This window comes from Sylvia atricapilla, chromosome 11 (assembly GCF_009819655.1).
Source record: "Sylvia atricapilla isolate bSylAtr1 chromosome 11, bSylAtr1.pri, whole genome shotgun sequence".
In the NCBI taxonomy this organism is placed as follows: Eukaryota; Metazoa; Chordata; class Aves; order Passeriformes; family Sylviidae; genus Sylvia; species Sylvia atricapilla.
Window position 1 is genome coordinate 170,032 of NC_089150.1, and position 18,590 is coordinate 188,621.

Here is an 18,590-nt window from a genome sequence, read left to right on the forward strand (position 1 = left end):
CATAATTTCTTAACTGAAAACTGCACACTGTTGTATCTGCAATGACATGCTAGGGAGTGCTGAGCTCCTATAAAACCAGCGAATTTTTATATAAGGAAGCATCTACTTTCAATTCCTTGGGATATATTCTGGAAGTCTCTGTTCCTTATAATTTAGAAAACTATTGTTTATGTTTATTTTTAAAACTTTGCAGAAGTTTTTAATTTCTCACAGCTTCTTTTGTGAAATCAGTATTGTTGTGTGTGATAACATTTAAAAATAATAGCATGTTCTTTTTTTAAACTAAATTTTATATCCAAACAATGTCTTCAGTCACAAAGAAATTTGCATTGTTGTGTCTGTATATAGAGTATTGCAGTGCATGGTTTAGCTTATGCATTTTATTAAATGCTGTTGTGTCATTTTATTGTTGCAGTTAATACTTGTAGCTAAATGAGGTTTCTACCATTAAAGTGAATTACAAATATAAGTGCGTTCATGAGTTTTGAAGTTCGTTTAATTTCCTCTTGAACAGGAGCTGTCTAAGCCAAATACATAATTTACAATCTTACAGGGAGAAAAACATTTTGCCTTCACCACAGTGATTATCTTATGAGAGATTTAACCGGGTCTGCTGTAGGAAAGAAATCACATTACCTTACTGACTCCAAGGAGCTTCTCCAGGAGGAGAGAAGGCTTTTCCTAAGCTTTTAATTCATCTTGAACAGACAAGCTTTGAGTAGCCCCAAAGCTGTCGCTGCTGTCCGCAGGGGGCCTCACGGGCCCTCACGCCCTCCCGGCCCCTCCCGGCCCTCACACCCTCACAGCCCCTCACGGCCTCTGACGCCCCTCAGGGCCTCTCACAGCCCTCACACCCTCTCACGGCCCCTCACAGCCCCTGACGCCCCTCAGGGCCTCTCACAGCCCTCACACCCTCACAGCCTCTGACGCCCCTCAGGGCCTCTCACAGCCCTCACAGCCCCTCACGGCCTCTCACAGCCCTCACACCCTCACAGCCCCTGACGCCCCTCACAGCCCCTCACGGCCCTGACGCCCCTCACACCCTCACAGCCCCTCACGCCCCTCACGGCCTCTCACAGCCCTCACACCCTCACAGCCCCTCACACCCTCACAGCCTCTGACGCCCCTCAGGGCCTCTCACAGCCCTCACACCCTCACAGCCCCTCACGGCCCCTCACAGCCCCTGACGCCCCTCAGGGCCTCTCACAGCCCTCACACGCTCATAGCCCCTCACGGCCCCTCACACGCTCATAGCCCCTCACGACCCCTCACAGCCCCTCACAGCCCCTGACGCCCCTCACGGCCTCTCACAGCCCTCACAGCCCCTGACGCCCCTCACACGCTCATAGCCCCTCACGACCCCTCACAGCCCCTGACGCCCCTGACGCCCCTCACGGCCTCTCACAGCCCTCACAGCCCCTGACGCCCCTCACGGCCTCTCACAGCCCCTGACGCCCCTCACGGCCTCTCACAGCCCCTGACGCCCCTCACAGCCCTCACACCCTCACAGCCCCTCACGGCCCTGACGCCCCTCACACCCTCACAGCCCCTCACGGCCTCTCACAGCCCTCACAGCCCCTGACGCCCCTCACACCCTCACAGCCCCTGACGCCCCTCACGGCCTCTCACAGCCCTCACACCCTCACAGCCCCTGACGCCGCCGGGCCCGGGCACAGCGCGCGCACTGCGCGGGAACTGCCGGGGCCGGGCTCGGCGGGGCGGCGGAGCCTCCGCCAGGGGGCGCGCGGGAGCGCTGCCTCCTCTTCCGGCCGCGCCGCCGCGATGCCGATGAAGGGCCGCTTCCCGGTGCGCCGGACCCTGCAGTACCTCAGCCAGGGCGACGTCGTGTTCAAGAGCTCGGTGAAGGTGATGACCGTGAACTACAACACGGCGGGAGAGCTGAGCGAAGGCGCGAGGTGAGCGCGGGGCGCGGCGGGAGCGCGGACTACCTCTGCAAAGATACCAGGGCGTGCGCGGGCCGCGCCCTCCGCAGAGACAAACCTTGTGTCCTTTTCACTTTCTTTCCAGAAAGTTCGTGTTTTTCAACATCCCCCAGATCCAGTACAAGAACCCCTGGGTGCAGATCATGCTGTTCAGGAACATGACTCCCTCGCCCTTCCTCCGGTTCTACCTGGGTAGGTCCCGCCGGCCGCGGAGCAGCGGCGGGTCGTTACCGCCGCGTTCGTGTCGCTGTCGCTCGGCCCTGCCTCGGCTGCAGCGGGGAAAGAAGCTGCTTGATCGGAAAAGAGCTTTAGCCCTTAGCAGCTCCCCTAGACTCACCCGCACGGAGATTTTGCTTTTCCACTTAAAACATTGCATTGCACATTAACTGCAGAAGCAAGGCAGATCCTTCATTCGTGTGCGGTTAAAGCTTCTCTAAACGGCATGCAGGGGGAAGTGGTATCATTTGATACACTATTACAAATTTTTCTTGACAGACAATGGAGAACAAGTTTTGGTTGATGTGGAGGATAAAACTAACAAAGAGATAATGGAGCACGTTAAAAAAATCCTGGGAAAAAGCAAGTAAGTAGCACACAGTAAGCTTAACGTATATGTAGCATACATAATACAAACTTTTGTGGAATGCAGAAGGAAATACTACTTTTCTTAGACAAAACTGACACACGGGCAAGGTGAAGTCCACAAGGCAGGAACTGTAAATCCATCTTTCTGATAACCTGGGTCGAGGGAAGGGAGAGGAAGTATTGCAATTCAGACTTCTGATAGTAACAAACAGGTCTCTTTTCTAGAGAAATGCTTGAAAAAGAAGAAAGAGAAAGGAAAAAACTATCACATCCAGCAACCTTTGGGCCCAAGAAGTACCATCTGCGAGAATGCATGTGTGAGATTGAAGGCCAAGTTCCCTGCCCTGCTTTTGTATCACTGCCCAAAGAGATGAGGGGAAAACACAAACCTGCTTTGAAAAATGAGGCATAAGCCTGACATTTCAAGATCTCAAGTCATGCAGCTGTTTTTCCTGAGGGCTGGACAATGAAGGTGCTTCATTGAGAGACAAGAGCCAGCAGTTCCTGGGAACAGGAACAAACAAGTTCATTCTATACAGACAACTCTGCCTCATAAGCCTTCTTACAGCTACAACTAGAATGATTAAGTACAAACTAAATAAAAGTTAAAACTGGCACCAAAAAAGCTGTGGTTCTACAAAGTATTGCAGTCAACACTGGAAAACAAAATTACTAGTCTTATTTCTTATTCATGCCTGCAGGTAACCAGTTATGGCAAAAGCAAGATCATGTTTTCTTTGCAATAGAGAGGCTAGACTAAAAATTTAAATCTTAGAAGCAGCACAGAATTACGTAATTTGTAGAAAGTGGTGCCAAAGTCCATATTGTACTAACTGAAAACAGACAAATGATAATATAATTCCAGTCTCAACTGATTTTTCCTAATTTATGTAGTTACAAATCAGAAATAGTTCATAGTCTCATTTCCGTCAAGAAACGACTTTTGCAGTTGATACTGCAGCTCTGAGAAGCACTGATCAAGTCAGGAACATCAGCAGGAAAGAATGGGCAAATTGGTATATGAAAAGTAAGTTTTACAATTATCAGAAAAGCTTCTTCTAAGTCATCACAGCTTCTGCCTCACCAAACAATTCCACCATACCTGTAATAGGTATAAACATGATGGTAGTCTGCTGTACAGAACTGTACTCCAGCATTTCTGAACTCATGGTTGAATACAACATTTTACCCTGATTCAAGCATCCTGTACAAATTGCCAAGGACAAACACAACACAAAATAAACATGTTGTTTTATTTAATCTCTTTTTACAAAGTTTTCATACAGTATAGTGCGTGCAGTTGTAACAAAAGTCAATGCTAAATAGTTATTGAGCTTTATGCTTAAGACATCTTCATTCCTTTGTGCCTAGCAAGCCTCACAGCAGTCTGTATACCAGCAAAGGTCTTCACTTTGGAGAAGATTTTAGTATTAGCTGTCTAGTCTATCACATCTAACACTGACAAAGATCATGAGGTATACTAGTCTGTTACCTGCTTGTAAAAATAATGTATTACATATACAATAAGAATACTTCAGTTATTAGTGTATTACCAGAAAATATAAACAAGGCAGGATAATTGCAAGAAGGAAAAAACAACTTTTTAATGTGAAAACTGAAGCCACTGAAACATTTTTTCATGTTGATACCTGAAAAAGCATTAGGTTACAGTGCAGGAAGCAATCCTCCTGACTGTCAACCAATTCTGTCCTAAGTAACTGACTTATGTTATCTCTCAAGTAACTCCAGGGATTCTGTTTAGCTATCAACAGTTTTGCTGCCTTCATGAATCTGGTGCTAAGCACCTGTGTTCTGTCAAGACCTTTCAGAATCCTTTTCTCTCTTCTACTTGGTGCGAAATAACACTTGGGGACTCAATCAGCTCTAATAAACATCAGTGTAAGAACTTCATGGTCTAAAAGCCAACCTCTTCTGCACACCTTCAAATCCAGTTTCAGGCTACACCAGACAGACCACCAGGTATCCTTGACTTGAAAAAGTCAAGCTGGTCTGAGTTACTTCAATCCCGTAAAAGTGGTATGAAGTGAGGGTACAGATGGTTTAGTATTTTTAAACAACAGTTCTGCAAGTCCCTACCTCCACTTACTTACAGCTAGGAACAAGAGTTCCTGCTCTTCAGGTAAGAGTTATTTGTTTCTAAAATCTTAAGCAGTGCTAGGGTTACAGCTATACCAATATCAGAGACATAATTAAACGATACATCCCACAGAACCTCACACTTCTGAGTAAGCCCACTACTGTTAGTGCTATACAGTGTGATCTGCATGATCTTCCTCTATTTCAGCTTTAAATAAAGAAACCCTTTCAGATTAACTCACCACCACCAGTGCTGCAAACAGTCATTCCTGCTGATGGATGGGCCGTTGCCTCTCAAAGATAAAAATCAAAGCAGTTCAGATTTAATCTCTCTCAAAAACCCTGTATTTGCCCAGCTGTAGGCCCTCCTACATCACAGGTACTGGCTGTCTCCTGGTCATCCCCTAGGCCACAGGATCACAAGAGGTCTTCAATCTGAAGTTCCTTATTTAAAACAAGTATGCCTGATTCTCATAAAAACTGAGGGGAATCTAACATGAGAGAGAATTGCCATTTGGCACTATTACAGGCACAGACTTGGTCTTCCAGCTTTCACAAAATTCCAGTGGCATCTCAGCTTTCCATTATAAACAAAATTTTTTGTTGCTTGGGTGCTACAAAAAAGTGTTCCAGTCTCTCATGATCATTCTGTCACCCAGAGGATTTAAAGGAATGTGTAGATTCCATAATGTTAGCAATCGGAGGTTCACCCTTTATATTACAGTTAAGAAGTGGTGCTGCCCTGATGCTCCTTTCCCTGCTTGCTCCCTCATGAGCAGGTCTGAAGCCAGCATGATGCTATGACACCATTGTTAGTGCTCAGAGCAAATGGGAAACCAGAAGTGATGAGAAGAAGCATCCAAGTTTACCTGGGAAGCTTTATACAGACACTAAAATGTTACTCAAACAAAGATCAGTTAGAAAGTTCTCAGTCTTAAGATCCCTTTTATGTATTTATCAGTATTGCACAAACTTGATCTGCGAGCCTGTACATCCAGCACCCAGGAGAATCACAGCAGCTCTTTAAAAGCATGTTGCCAGAACACCATTACCAGTTCTACTGCCCTGGGTCAGGAGGGGATGAAGGAGTTTTAGAAAAGTTTTCATCTGTTTTTAGTCGAAGCCACACTTGAAAGGCCAAGACTACAGCAGAAAATGGGAAAGAGGGCAAACCAGCATTCCAACCACTTCCACATCATAGCTCCCTATTAGCACTTAACCCCTGGACCAAAATAAGCATTCAGTAAGACCAGTTAGCATTAAAAGTGCTGTAAACAGTTATTTTAAAATTTCTTACTCCAAGCTTTTGAGACCAGCAGCATTCCTCAGTAATTTTTTCGTCAAGATTCCATAGTAGTGGCAATGTCTAAATGAAAGTGCTTTAAAGTCAGGATTCTCCCAGTTCCTTCTTGTGATGATCTGTACTCCTGTCTGCAAGTATCTGCCTTACCTTCCCATACTTAACAGCAGACTGAATTATTACACAGCCTTATTGCTGCTTCAGCAGTTAGATTTCTCCTTCTGCTTTGCTAATGTCTGCTTCAGTTCCTTCAAGTTCTCTGTCAGTACCTCCACCTCATCCAGTCGTCCACTGTGTTTGGCATCAAATATATAAGCTTTAATATTATCTATCTGTTGGAGAAGCAGCTCTTCCTCTATAGCCTCCTCTCCAGAGATCTCACTGCCATCCTCCACTTCAAAGGGATTGATAGAGGATCCCTCTTCAAATGGATTCCCTGAATTCCAGCTGCCCCCAGGCTTTTCAAATGGATTTTCATCCTCTTCAAAGGGGTTTGAAGTACTGCCAGGTGCTCCATTACTTTGTTCATCCTCTTCCTCACTTTCAAATGGATTATATTCTTTTTTATCACTTTGCTGAGCTGTGTTAGAGAAAGAAACCACTGGAGAGGTGTCTTTGGCAAATGGGTTAGTAGGATCTTCCTCTACCTGTGGGGTATCTGCTTCATCCTCAAAGGGGTTTAGACAGGCTGGTTGATCCTGGTCTTTGTCACACTGTGGGGCATTCTGGGGTCTGAGTGTGAAGGTCATGTGCTCTTTAGCTTGCAGCTGCTCAACAGCAGGAGTTTCAAAACTTGTGTCTCCTCTTGTGTCCTCTCTGATCAAAGTAACATCCAAATGCTGTTTGACTTCTCTGAAGTCTAAGGAACGTGTCCTTGAATGCTGAGACATGAATTTATGGTGCTCTCTTTTCCACTCTTTTTCACGGAGGACCTGAAGTTCCTCCCTCTGTATCTCCTCCTCTTCTGCCTGTTTTTTAGAAAGCTCAATAGCTTTCAGAGTTTGTTGTTGATCATATTCCTCCTGAAGCTGCATCAGGTTCTCTTGCAATGTGTGGACCTCATCTATCCTATTAGCTGCCTTTGCTTGCTTAATAAAGGATGTGATATTGTCAATCTGCTGAAGAAGTGGGTCTGCTCTCTCACTCTCCCTCGATATGCTAGATGTGGGTAACCAGCCTTCAGATTTTCTGACTGTTCCTTTTTTTATGTGAGTTTCATCACCATTAACTGCAGATGCAGATATGGAGATAAACTCCTTCTGCTTCTCCTCTTGTTTTCCCTGTGTTTCAAGAGCGACCTAAACCAAAAAACATGTAGTAAGAAAACACCATTTTTAAAATTTTCATTTTAAGTATCCATACATACAAGTTCACTGATCTTAAGACATTGCTGGCTGATGCTAAAAGGGATCAGCTGCCATTTTGGTTACTTGCAGAAGATTCTTACTTTGATACCTTTCCTTACACGCTTCCCATGAGTTTGTGATGATACTGATGAAAAACCATGACATCTGCCTCTACAAACTTAAGGAAAAATAGGAACAACAATTCTCTTTATAGAGGAAAAAAATGCCTAATGCAGCTATGCAAGGAGTGGCCTAGATTGATTTGGACATTAATTGTATCACATATGATTACAGCAGACAGCTGTAACAGAACATCAGTGTTTAAGGTCACTGATATCACTGGCGTTTGGAGTGGGATGATTCTTATTTCTCAACTTATACCTCAAGATGAAGTTGGCTTTAGTTTATAATTAATTATGTCCTCCCTCCTAAAGGAAAAAAAGCCTTTCTCCCTGCAGAAGCATCCTTATTCTAGTATGTCCTTTCCCACCAATGAAAGAAGTTTCGAAATTCTACAAGTGAATTCCTGAACACAGTTTTGAAGTCAGTGTAAACTAACACACTTTAGGGCTTGCTCTGCATGCACTGCAGCAGAAACAGCCCATGCACCCAAGTCCCTGCTGCTTTCTAGAAGTGTCCAGCTCTGTGCCCACCTACTTCTGTTATGGGCAGAACAAAGCAGCAGCTAGGCAAAACCCTGGAAAAGGCGAAGGGATGATATGGACAAAAAAATAACAAACTGAAATCCAGCGTTGAAGGCAACTACTCATACCCACAGAGCTCCCAGGCTTCCATCTATGTGAAGGTCTGATACAAGACATAACAGATCCCAACCTGTCTATGCAGTCTTTTCTTCTTCAGTTCTTCATACTGATCCTTGGTTGGCAGGGACATTAGGCCGAGCAGTTTTTCCTGGCAAAAATTGAAACATTTACAGTATTGCTTGCAGGTATTCAGCCCATTTTTCAAGTCATTAAGAAAAGATATACTACCAGCAGAAACCAAAGATGTTTCTACACTGCGGTGCCTGCTGCAGGTCTGCACACACCTTTGCTGCCACAGCTGCACTGCTGGGTGGGCTCACACCTCAGCAAGAGGAAGAGCCACGGCTCACACACCTCTTGGGTTCCCCTGGCCCAATGCTGCTCTGAGTGCAAGATCTGTGTTCAAGACAGCTTATTTAAGGCTATCATAAGTCATTAGGGGAACTACAGAAAATGCAGAAAACATAGAGAACTAAGGTTTCAGTCAAAATAGTTTCAAACCACAGGGATGCCTGGCAAAGACAACACTATCTAAAATGTACATTCATCTCACAGCATATGCTCTATTTACCTGAACAAAAAGTGTAGCTGAGTATCTTATCATTCGTTGAAGTTGTAGTATTTTAGGATGAGGTTGAGGATCTTCATGCAAGCCTAGACTCAAAATCTTCTTACTGAATCAAAGAACACACACAGCCTCATCAGTTCAAAAACAAAATCGGGAAAAATGCCACAAAAGCAGAAAGACAATATTGAATCAAAAACTTCTGATGTCCTTTTAGACAAACAGTTTTCGGTATTACAATTTATAATGCTTTCCACTCCCAGACTTAGAAAAACAAAGAAACCCCAAACAAACAACTCCTTTCCCCTAAATGGTGCTGCTACTTGTCTCCTCTATGTTTAGTTATTCCTGCTGCAGAGGAATGCATGAATTTTAAGGCTGGAGAAGCAAGTAGAAATTGGAAGTGTACAGGAACAGCATCTACCTTTTCAAATGCTCTTGACAACTAAGCAGACAAACTGATCATCCATATAATCAGTAGAGTTGTAACAGAGATACATACATGCGGGGGGAAAAGGGAGAGAGACAATCTTTTACCTTAAGGCATCTATAAATTCATACATTTTCTGAATCTCCACCCTCAAGTCATTAGCATGATCAAGGTTGTAGGCTGTCTCCCCAGCACTAAGGAATAAACAGAACTTTACTGTAAGTCACGTATCCAGTTAACAACACACACGACACTACTAGTTATCCCAAGATGACAAAGATTCAACAATGCTAAGAACTGCTAACATTAAAGGGCTGAATGATTTTATTTCAAGCTCATGTTTAAAAAACCTTTTTTTGTGACAGAACTGGAATATTAAAATCATTTTGTGAACATGAACACTTCATAGAAGATAACGGTATTTATTATTAAATACAATTATTTAATCATATATATATTATGATTATTACTTATTACTCTAGCAGAAATTGCATTCTAACACAAAAATGCCACTCTACAAGTAATACCTAAAATACACACATGCTTAGCAAATGTATCTATTTTGTGGGGATTTTTTCCAAGGCAGCTTTGTGGGAAAAATCTCTGACTGAGTAACTAACTATACGATGAAAGCACAATAGTTACTTCCACTAGCATTTGTCAGAAAGCAAAATACTATGCTTGAAAGGGTGTAGTATTTAAGATGCCACTAACTGACTGTCCACACGGGGACACAATCATTACAGGCCCTTTACTAGAGTCCTCACTTTATTGAAAAAAACAAATTAGGACTTAGTGGGTAAAATTCTTCACGAGTTTTTAGCTTCCCTGTCCTTTTGTATCACAAATATAAATTATAAGAATCACTTTCTCAAAAGCAACTTCACTATCCACAGGATTCTAAATTTCCAAGACACAGTACTAGGCAGAAATCTTTAATTTCACCCATAACAAGCCTGGTTTTTTCTGACATTTACTTCCATTATCCAGGACATCTGTATTATTACTTTTCTTCAGCTGCCAAGCCATATAACTCAATCTTTCATTAATTCATGACAAAAAGCAGTAACATCTTAGCACATTTTTCACCTTCTGTACTTCTTTCTTCCTACTGTGTTTTTACAAAAGCACTTTTGTTACTATTTTTCTACAACCATTAGATCCAAAAGACAGATATAGCAATATTTATTAACTTTAACTTTTCAAAAGGAAATGCTTCCTAGTCAAAGACCACTGTCTGTATTTCTCTCATTATAACAACCAAAAGTATAACTGGGCAACCTCTTGCAGATACGAGTTGGAGAGACTTAAGTTACCCCAATGAGAGAATACTACTGCAAGAAATTATGCACAAAACTGCAATATGACAATGTTGCTTTTCCACTGCAGCATGGGGTACCCAGGTACACTCAGAACAACTGCCAGGTGAAGGTGCTTTACACAGAGGAGATGGGAAGCATTCAAGTGATCTGCTGCTGCTGGCACTCCTTGGAAGCCAAGAGCATCCCCAGCAGAGAACAGTAACAGCTTACTGCAGCTGTTCTGAAGAGGCTCATTTCCTGTAGCCTTGTACTCCCTTTTTTTGCAAAGATGATGCATCAAAGCATGACAGTAGTTCCTCACTGCAAAGCGGCTTTAAAAAAATTAACAAATCAAACAACTTCTCTTTATGCTAGCATTAATAATTAATTCAATACTACTTTGTTTGAAGAGCATCCAGAAAACAACAAATAATGAAACATTGATTTTTCTTTTCATTTACACACTCTTGTAGCCTTAGTATGCCACTTCCTTACTACTTCCCACACATTTAGAGGAAAAACGCATGTATTCATTAACCAGCAATGGGACTTACTTTAGCGATTCTGCCATCCTTATGTATTCTGGTGCCTTCTGGTCAACCTTATCCATGCAGAGTCGGAGTTTCTTGTTACAATATTAGAACAAAATTTATAAAAAAAAGAACAGACATTAAAACACTAATGCGAGAACATGCTGACATGAATCTTTTCATGCTGCTTGTGCAGATTTAAAGTTAACCATGATGAAAGGCACTTTTAACTACTCAAGAATTACAAGACCTTCCAGTTATCTCCAGAACAGTATGGCACTGTCAGGAACAGAGAAAGACTACTGTACCCTTGCAAGGTGGACTTTGAATGGAGAATCTGTTTAAATGGATGACTTGGACAACTTCTAGCCCTACATCTCTTCACCAACAAGAGCACCAACAAAAACCCCCATTAATACTAACACAGGGAGTTTGTGTACTCTCCTGAAAAGGGATCTGGTGATCATCAGTACCTGCTGCAAAGCACATTTGAATGTAATGTTGATAGAGATGGTTCAAAAAATGCATTTGCCATCAGTGTAAGGACAAACAGTGCTGACATCAAGTCCCATGGTTCCAGTGCAGCCCACCAATCAAATGCACAGCATATCACTCACTGGTTTAAACAAGTTCACAATTTTGAGAGGCAAGTCTGAACTACTAGTTCCAGATGATGAGAATGAAGATGCATTTTAAAAATACGCATATGAAGTTAATGTGGGCCATAAATACTGTATTGCAACTGATTTCAACATTTCAGATATGTCTTTGTTACATGGCATAAACACCCAACAGTGTCTACTAGCACAAGTCAACATTAAGTCATAAAGTAAGAGTTTAGGCATGAGGTAACAAGCCAAAAGTCAAGTAGTGACCACTGCAGACACAGACTGTAGCACAGAGCTTGACTTACCTCATAGAGTTTCACAATCTCTGGTGTGTATTCTTTCTCATCAATCTGTTGCTCTCTTTTCAACAATGTGTCTTTGCAGTGCTGACAACAACGGATTCGTTCATCATCCTTCTCATCCAGAACAGAGCTCACGCTGCTGATGCTGCTAATGCTGCCCCGGCGGGAGCCGTGGACGCTGCTGGGTGAGGAGTTTGGGCTCGTGTGAGAGCCCAAGGCCTCTTTGCTGGCACTAGTGAGTTTGCCTAAAAATTATACACAGTTAATTTTACAGTAACTGGAGAAGCCAACAGATTTTGCCAACACAAAAAAACTGCCCTTTAACAGAAACTTTACATTCAGCTGGTACTAGAAAACCAGGTTGAGTCTGCTGAAAGACATGCAAGGATTGCATGACAACTGCGAGTGCAAGTCAGAATTTGGGTCTTCACTGCAAATCTTGCTGTATTTAAAATTAGCTAGAAAGCAGACTGCTAAGCATCACCTATTTTGCTTATGCCTAGAAGCATTCTCATGTTTGAGCCTGCACAGTCACAAAACTACGTGTAGAAGCGGGATGATAATGACATCCAAGCATTGTGCTTGAACACTCTGAAAGGCACAGTTAAAGTCATTTATGTTCACAGAAAACAGTCTCCTCTCCAGTGCACCAGATGAGAAAAATAAAAGTTTAAAGTGGTTCTTAAAGCCCTATACACGAATTTCCCTAAGTTGTAGTCCCAAGGTCCAACAACGCAGACAAAAGTGGAAATATCCACAGTATTCTTAAATGTCAAGAACCTTGGCAGTTGCTAAAGTTAATAGCTCCATAGTTATAGTACTCAGTAGAATAAATAATAGCTATATTTACCAAGAGTTACTACTTCTTTAACTACTTACTATTTATTTATTTAATATTCATTATTACGACTATTACTTCTAGTAATTTTTTTTAGCGTTATGCAACACTTCCAAATCTAAAGAAGAAATAGAGACAAAGAATGGAGAAATCATTCCTTGTATTCTGTTTCACAGACAAGTGTCTACATGAAACTGAATGGAAGTTTTCAGCAGAACCAGACTACTACCAGCACATATTTTTCTAATGGCAAAAAGGCAGGATGCACCCAAAGTGAACTAAGAAAATGAAGAATTAACTCTACAGTACTTACTCGCCAATGGAAGACTGACAAATTCCATGCACTTCTTGCACATAATGGACCCGCAAAGGCGGCAGTGGTGACGTCGGTTTCGGATACTGAACTTGGTGCCACAGTCTGGGCAAAATGGGACATCCTGATCACTGACCCAAGGCACAACAGACTTCTCTATAGCTGTGAGCAGGAATACACACCATGTAGGTATTCAATTAATTCCCTAGCTGGTTAAACTATGGGGGGAAATAGTCTTAGGTAAGCTCACACTAACCTCTTATTTTAGCTGACTCAGTGTTTGCTCTGTCAAATGATGTAAGCTGGTAGAAGACAAACAATATACTTAAGAAAATTATACTTTTGCAAGGAAAAAACCCAACACAACTCAGCCCAACCCAACAAGTAAAAAAAAAACTGGTATTTTTAAGAGAGAGAAGTTTCAGCTGGTTTTACACCAGACTCATGCAATTTTCTTTTTTTTTTTTTTTTTTCCTAATTCCATATTAACACCAGCACTAAACAATGACTGGTCAAAAACTTTACAAATCAGCACATTTTGCACATAATCCTCACTGCAGCAAACATTACTCCATCTGAGCCAAAATGCAGGTGTACCATTGACAGATTTTGAATAATGAGAAGCTGGAAGAATCATGACAAAAATATTGGGGAGCAATTTAGTAAAGTAAAAGATGGAGAAAATAAACCATGAGAACAGATGGTTCCTGAAGCATGTGGAAGTAGCATCTTCAGCTCGAAAATGGTGCACAGAACCAGAAATCATATCCACAGCACAGGGTCAAACCATGCACAGTATTCAAGGTAATGTGTAAAGAGAGTCATAGTTTAGTATCCTTTATAAAGTGTATTCCTAGAAAAATGGACACATTTCATACTGAAATAGAATTGTTTAAATCTAGGAAACATTTAGAAGGCTGGAATATTAAAAAGCACCAAATTTACCTTTTCTAACCTGATTATTAACTTATTGACTTCAACAACGTAGTGATCAATCCTGGCTGCTCGGTGTTTCTTGAATTCAGAAAGATGGCTTCTCATAGCACCTGCAGGGATAACAAAAAGCTGTCCTGGTCACCCAAGTACTCTGTATGGATTTAAATGCCACTTGAAAGACAGATATCTCTTCTTTTCACCATTCATTTCTCATGTTCAAATTCAACTTTAAAGACACATCGGAATCCTACATTTTCGAAGTGTTGGTGTAAATTAAACATGCAGGTTAAAGACTAATCTTCAGGCTAGCAATGAACAGTGTTTTACTGCAGAAAACAAGTAGCATTATGTTAGAATAGCTGCAACAATTTTCTTTTTCCATCTTCATTTGTCAGTTACATTTGGTAAGCTGTTGCCTACTAGTGGTGTTCTAAAAACCAACTCCCTTTAGTTTCCTGGCTACATATTGAACAAAGGGAAGAGACAAGCCCAAGGACTACTGGAGATCCATGCAGCAGTAATTTTGTTTCAGATATCTGATCATCTCTACACCTTTAGGGGTCTGAATCAAATACTTGATGAGTTTTAGATTTCTAGAAAACTGATCACCAAATATTGAAAAGAACAATACAGCATCTCTTTAAGACATGTACAATTCATAGTTAATAATGTTGGTTTAAGATTACTCCTTTTCCAAATAAGGTGGGTGAGGTATTAAAAATCAAAGTTAAAGACAAAAAACTAAAGACCCCAAACCAACCAACCAAATCTTCCAGCTAGAACTCAAAATCAGATGTTGCTTTTTGATGCTACCTATGTAAATGTAAGAATCTCACTTCCTCACACTAATGAACCAAAAAATCTCCAAAGATGCATTCATAGTAGTGAAAGAGTCCCTCTAAGGTAACTGATTTAAGCCACTGCTTTGGAGACAATCCCTTTAACTGATCCGTTAAATCCCATGCCAAAATCCCTGAGGTTCATCTTCTCAACTTTGATCAAAAAGCAGTTCTCACCTCTCTAATGTTCATAAACCTTCTCCCTAAATTAATTCTTAGCTAATATTTACAGTATGATTGTTGCTCAAATAGTTACAAAGTCAAAAGTAAAGTAATATACAGAACTCAGACCCTGCAGACCCAAGGGAACCAGTCCTAGTCTGTCAGCATCATAGTGGAAACTTTCCCAGGATCCACAAGAGATGGTGCTACTTTCTTCCCCAAAAATAACCACAGTATTTCAGGTATAGTACAGGCAATTGCCAGTAGCACAATTTATAATTACAGGCTCAGTCAGCTTATCCTTGAAATTCTACAAATGCAGATTTATATTCAGAGGAGTGAGGTCTGTTTGGGATTTTTAGTTTGTTTTTTTAAAGTAAGACCCCTTTTAATAAGAAGTGATCACCTCAAATCCAAGGAAGAAGCTGAAAGTTTAAATCAATGGACAATATTTTTGTCAAATATGCAAAGTAACAGCTACTTTAAGTGTAGCCCAAAACTGGGGATTTTATATACTAATAACTTATCTATTAATTAGTGGATTATCTGTTTTGTAAAGTCACAAGATGAAGCTAGTTGCACAGAGGTAAACACAGAATAAAGAGATCTCAGCAGCACAGGCACAATGACATGACAAACAGCAACCTGAAGGGTAGTTTGGGTACTGATTCTATACATGTCTTTTCTTCCCCCCACTCACTCCACCCCACGCAGACGGGCTGCTCAAAGTCAATGTGCAAACCATGACTGCTGGCTAGTGAATCCAGTGCAGCACAGACACAATTCCAAACCACTTCAGCAATACTGTAACCCTTTCCCAATTCAGATCATAAGTTCTCCCCACTGTGTATTGCTTTCTAGCTCTCCTACCAACTTCCTGGGGCTCCCACATGTATGGATCTACTCCACCATAGCTGAATGACTCATATTGCTCCTGAGATCCAGAACCAGTTCTGTCATCATCTTCTTGTTTCAGCAATTTCTTCTTTGCTCTTTTGGCCTTTTGGACTAGATCTGAAAAAGAAAACTCAAGTAATCTAACATATCAGGTAGTCACCAAATATTCACCATGTAAAGACGGTACAGAATATTACTCTTCTTTTAGTGGGAATCTTTTTACTGGCTAGGTTTATCCTCAAAACTTTCTTAGAACCAAAATGCAGTTCAAAGCACCACATAGGACACAAAACGCATTCCTTATCTTACTGCACAAATTTCAGTGTGCTTGTACACATAAATAATTTTTAAAGTACTAAACAGCCCACTGCTAGTTAGGGTTTCACCAAGAAAATTGATTAATACTTCAAAAGTCTATCTCAAGAGAAAAAAAAAATCAAGACTGCCAGGCCACTATTTCTAGAATACTAAAACAAAACAAAACCATTTTTGCAGGAAACACACAGAATTATCACCAGATTTTAAACATTTTTTTCTCTCAATATAAAACATCACTGCATACACAAGGGGGTAAAAAAGGGAAATAACTTAGTAAACAAAATTCAAAGAGACTTTCCAAACACTACTGAAAGGTGGAAATCCATAACAGACATGGAACACTCCCAGCATCTCCTGCCAGCTCCACCACCCACATGCTTTTCCATGCTTTCCCAACAACAACCTTTCTTAACTTCACACTTTAACTGCAACCACAGTTTTATCTACTGTCAAAACAAGAAATTAATGAACTGGAGCCTGGCAAATACCAGTGATTCCCCATTTCCTCCACAGTCTTGAAGTAATTATTGGGTGTTCACCGCGTTACAGTATAATTCTGAGTTTTCAGAGAAAAACAAAGAGAAAACCTAAAAAGGTCAATAGTAAAAATCGTGCATAATATCAGACATTTGAAGAGCAATGTCCTTCAGCACCTACTTTAGAATCAATTTATAGAAAGTATCGGGAGAAGGTAAATACTGTATTTGGCCCGAGGAGATTTACGAAAGAATGGAACTGCATGCCTCGCCTGTAAGTCCCTTCAATTAATATTTTATTACTGTCAGACATTTGGGAGCACTTGAAGTACGAGCAGGGATTTCCCACGGCCAAGCCGAACGCGTTTACCGCGGCCGCCCTTACTTCGGAGCTGCGCCCTGACGTCCCGGTCCTCGCCCGAGTGCTGCTCCTCGTAGTGCGCCTGGAGCTGCCGGAACGCCTGGAGATCCTTCAGGCACAGCGGGCACAGGAAGCCCTCGCGCACTTCGCTCGGGTCCCCGAAGGCCGCGGGGCAGCCCGACGCCATCGCGGCCGCGCGTGCTGCCCTCACCGGCTGCCAGGATGCGGGGGCCGCATCGTCCTCAGGCACTGCTGAAACGAATCAGGCCATCGCCGTGCCACCGGCAGCGCAAGATGGGGGCGGGAAGGGCCCGGACTGGGTGCGAGCTCCTTCGGGACTCCCCGCCCGGACTCCGGTCCTGGCCCCGGTCCCGATCCGGTCCCGGTCCTGATCCGTCGCGCGCCCCCGCGAGGCCCCGCCCAGGGCAGGAGAGCGGCCGCGCGCCTCACTCGAGGGCGGGGCCGCGGCTGCGCGCGAGCACGGAGAGGGGCGGGGTATACGGAACACCGGCCGCCGGGGGAAAGCCGCTGAAGGGTGCCCCGCCCTCCTGAGGGGCTGTGGCCCAGCAACAGCCCAGGGACGGCCCAGGAAAAGCCCTGGGCCGTGCCCGCCTCACCTCAGCGCCTGGGCGGACAGTGACTGTCTCCAAAGCAGGGCGACCGCGGCCCGTTCCGGCTGCCGGGAGCGGCAGAACGCGGCAGAGGGAGGGGCGAGCGCTGAGCCATCGATGAGAGGAAAGGGCGGGAACAAGGAGGGCTCGTCCGATATCGGGGAAGAGGCTGCCGAGCGCAGAGCTATCGATGGATGTTGGGAGCGGAAGCGGAGGACCGGGAGCAGGGCGGTTGTCTCTTCTGAGGCCAGGGCTGCTCGCTGTGTCCCGCCGCCCGGCTGTGTCCGGCCGACGGGCCCGCAGACGTGCGGTGACAGAGTCCTCTCCAGGACAGGACGGTGCTGTCACGTGAGACACCGCGCGTCCCGCGGCCGCCGGTTCCCGCCCCGCTGTCCTGGGACCGTTCCCATAGCACTGTTGGGTCTCTGCTTTGTATCCTAACCGCTGTGCATGACCCGTTGGCAGTATCAACACGCTCAACGTTCCCTTTCCCAGCCTACCGAGTCTTCCTAAAGGAAGTGTCCCAAACCTGCAAACTAGAGCAGCCGGTGAGGTACTTAGCCACAGACGGAGCCCAGGAATCAGACGACTTGCCTCCTGGCAAAGCTGTGTAAATCAACGGCAGGGCCTTTTCGGTATCGCCTTCCTGATTCCACTTCCTGCCAGCTTTTGTTTAGTTTCAGCTGGCAGCAGTTACTTCTGTCGCACAGTCCCAATCAAACAGAAACAATGCGAGTGTAATCACACTTCGGTTTCTTATGTTAGGATTACAAGCTCTTGGAAGCAGAGATTTTCTTAGTAGCAATGCTATTTTACACTTGAGTCTTGTCCATTAAAGGTGGACTTTCACTCATCAAGCCCTGCTCTTCTACCCTCCAGCTTAAATCCTCTAAAACCTTTTTAGATCGTATCGTGATGGGATGGGGAGGAAAAGAACGGAGCCTGAGGCTCAGTGTCTTAGAGAATACACTTGCTGTGGTGTCACCCTCCCGGATTTGCTAGAGCCGGGCAGTTTCCTGGCGGCGAGCCATACCTGTGCCACCAGCTGGCACCAGCTACCTTTGTTGT

General features: G+C 43.4%; 2 protein-coding genes across 2 annotated transcripts; one reads left to right on the forward strand and one right to left on the reverse strand.

Moving 5' to 3' along the window:
- Nucleotides 1-1,743: 1,743 nt before the first annotated feature.
- Nucleotides 1,744-3,153, forward strand: MRPS25 (mitochondrial ribosomal protein S25). The gene is made up of 4 exons (XM_066327102.1): nt 1,744-1,916; nt 2,029-2,135; nt 2,439-2,526; nt 2,754-3,153. Exons 1-4 carry the CDS (start codon nt 1,783-1,785, stop codon nt 2,938-2,940), a joined length of 516 nt encoding a protein of 171 aa, XP_066183199.1. The 5' UTR covers nt 1,744-1,782; the 3' UTR covers nt 2,941-3,153.
- A 609-nt stretch (nt 3,154-3,762) lies between these two features.
- RBSN (rabenosyn, RAB effector) lies at nt 3,763-17,157 on the reverse strand. The gene is made up of 11 exons (XM_066327100.1): nt 16,936-17,157; nt 15,730-15,873; nt 13,868-13,968; nt 13,179-13,224; nt 12,923-13,084; nt 11,775-12,016; nt 10,886-10,956; nt 9,138-9,224; nt 8,607-8,709; nt 8,106-8,183; nt 3,763-7,223 (listed from the first exon to the last, which is right to left on the reverse strand). The coding sequence occupies exons 1-11, from the start codon at nt 17,096-17,098 to the stop codon at nt 6,126-6,128; spliced, it is 2,295 nt and encodes a 764-aa protein (XP_066183197.1). The 5' UTR covers nt 17,099-17,157; the 3' UTR covers nt 3,763-6,125.
- Between the last annotated feature and the right edge of the window lie 1,433 nt (nt 17,158-18,590).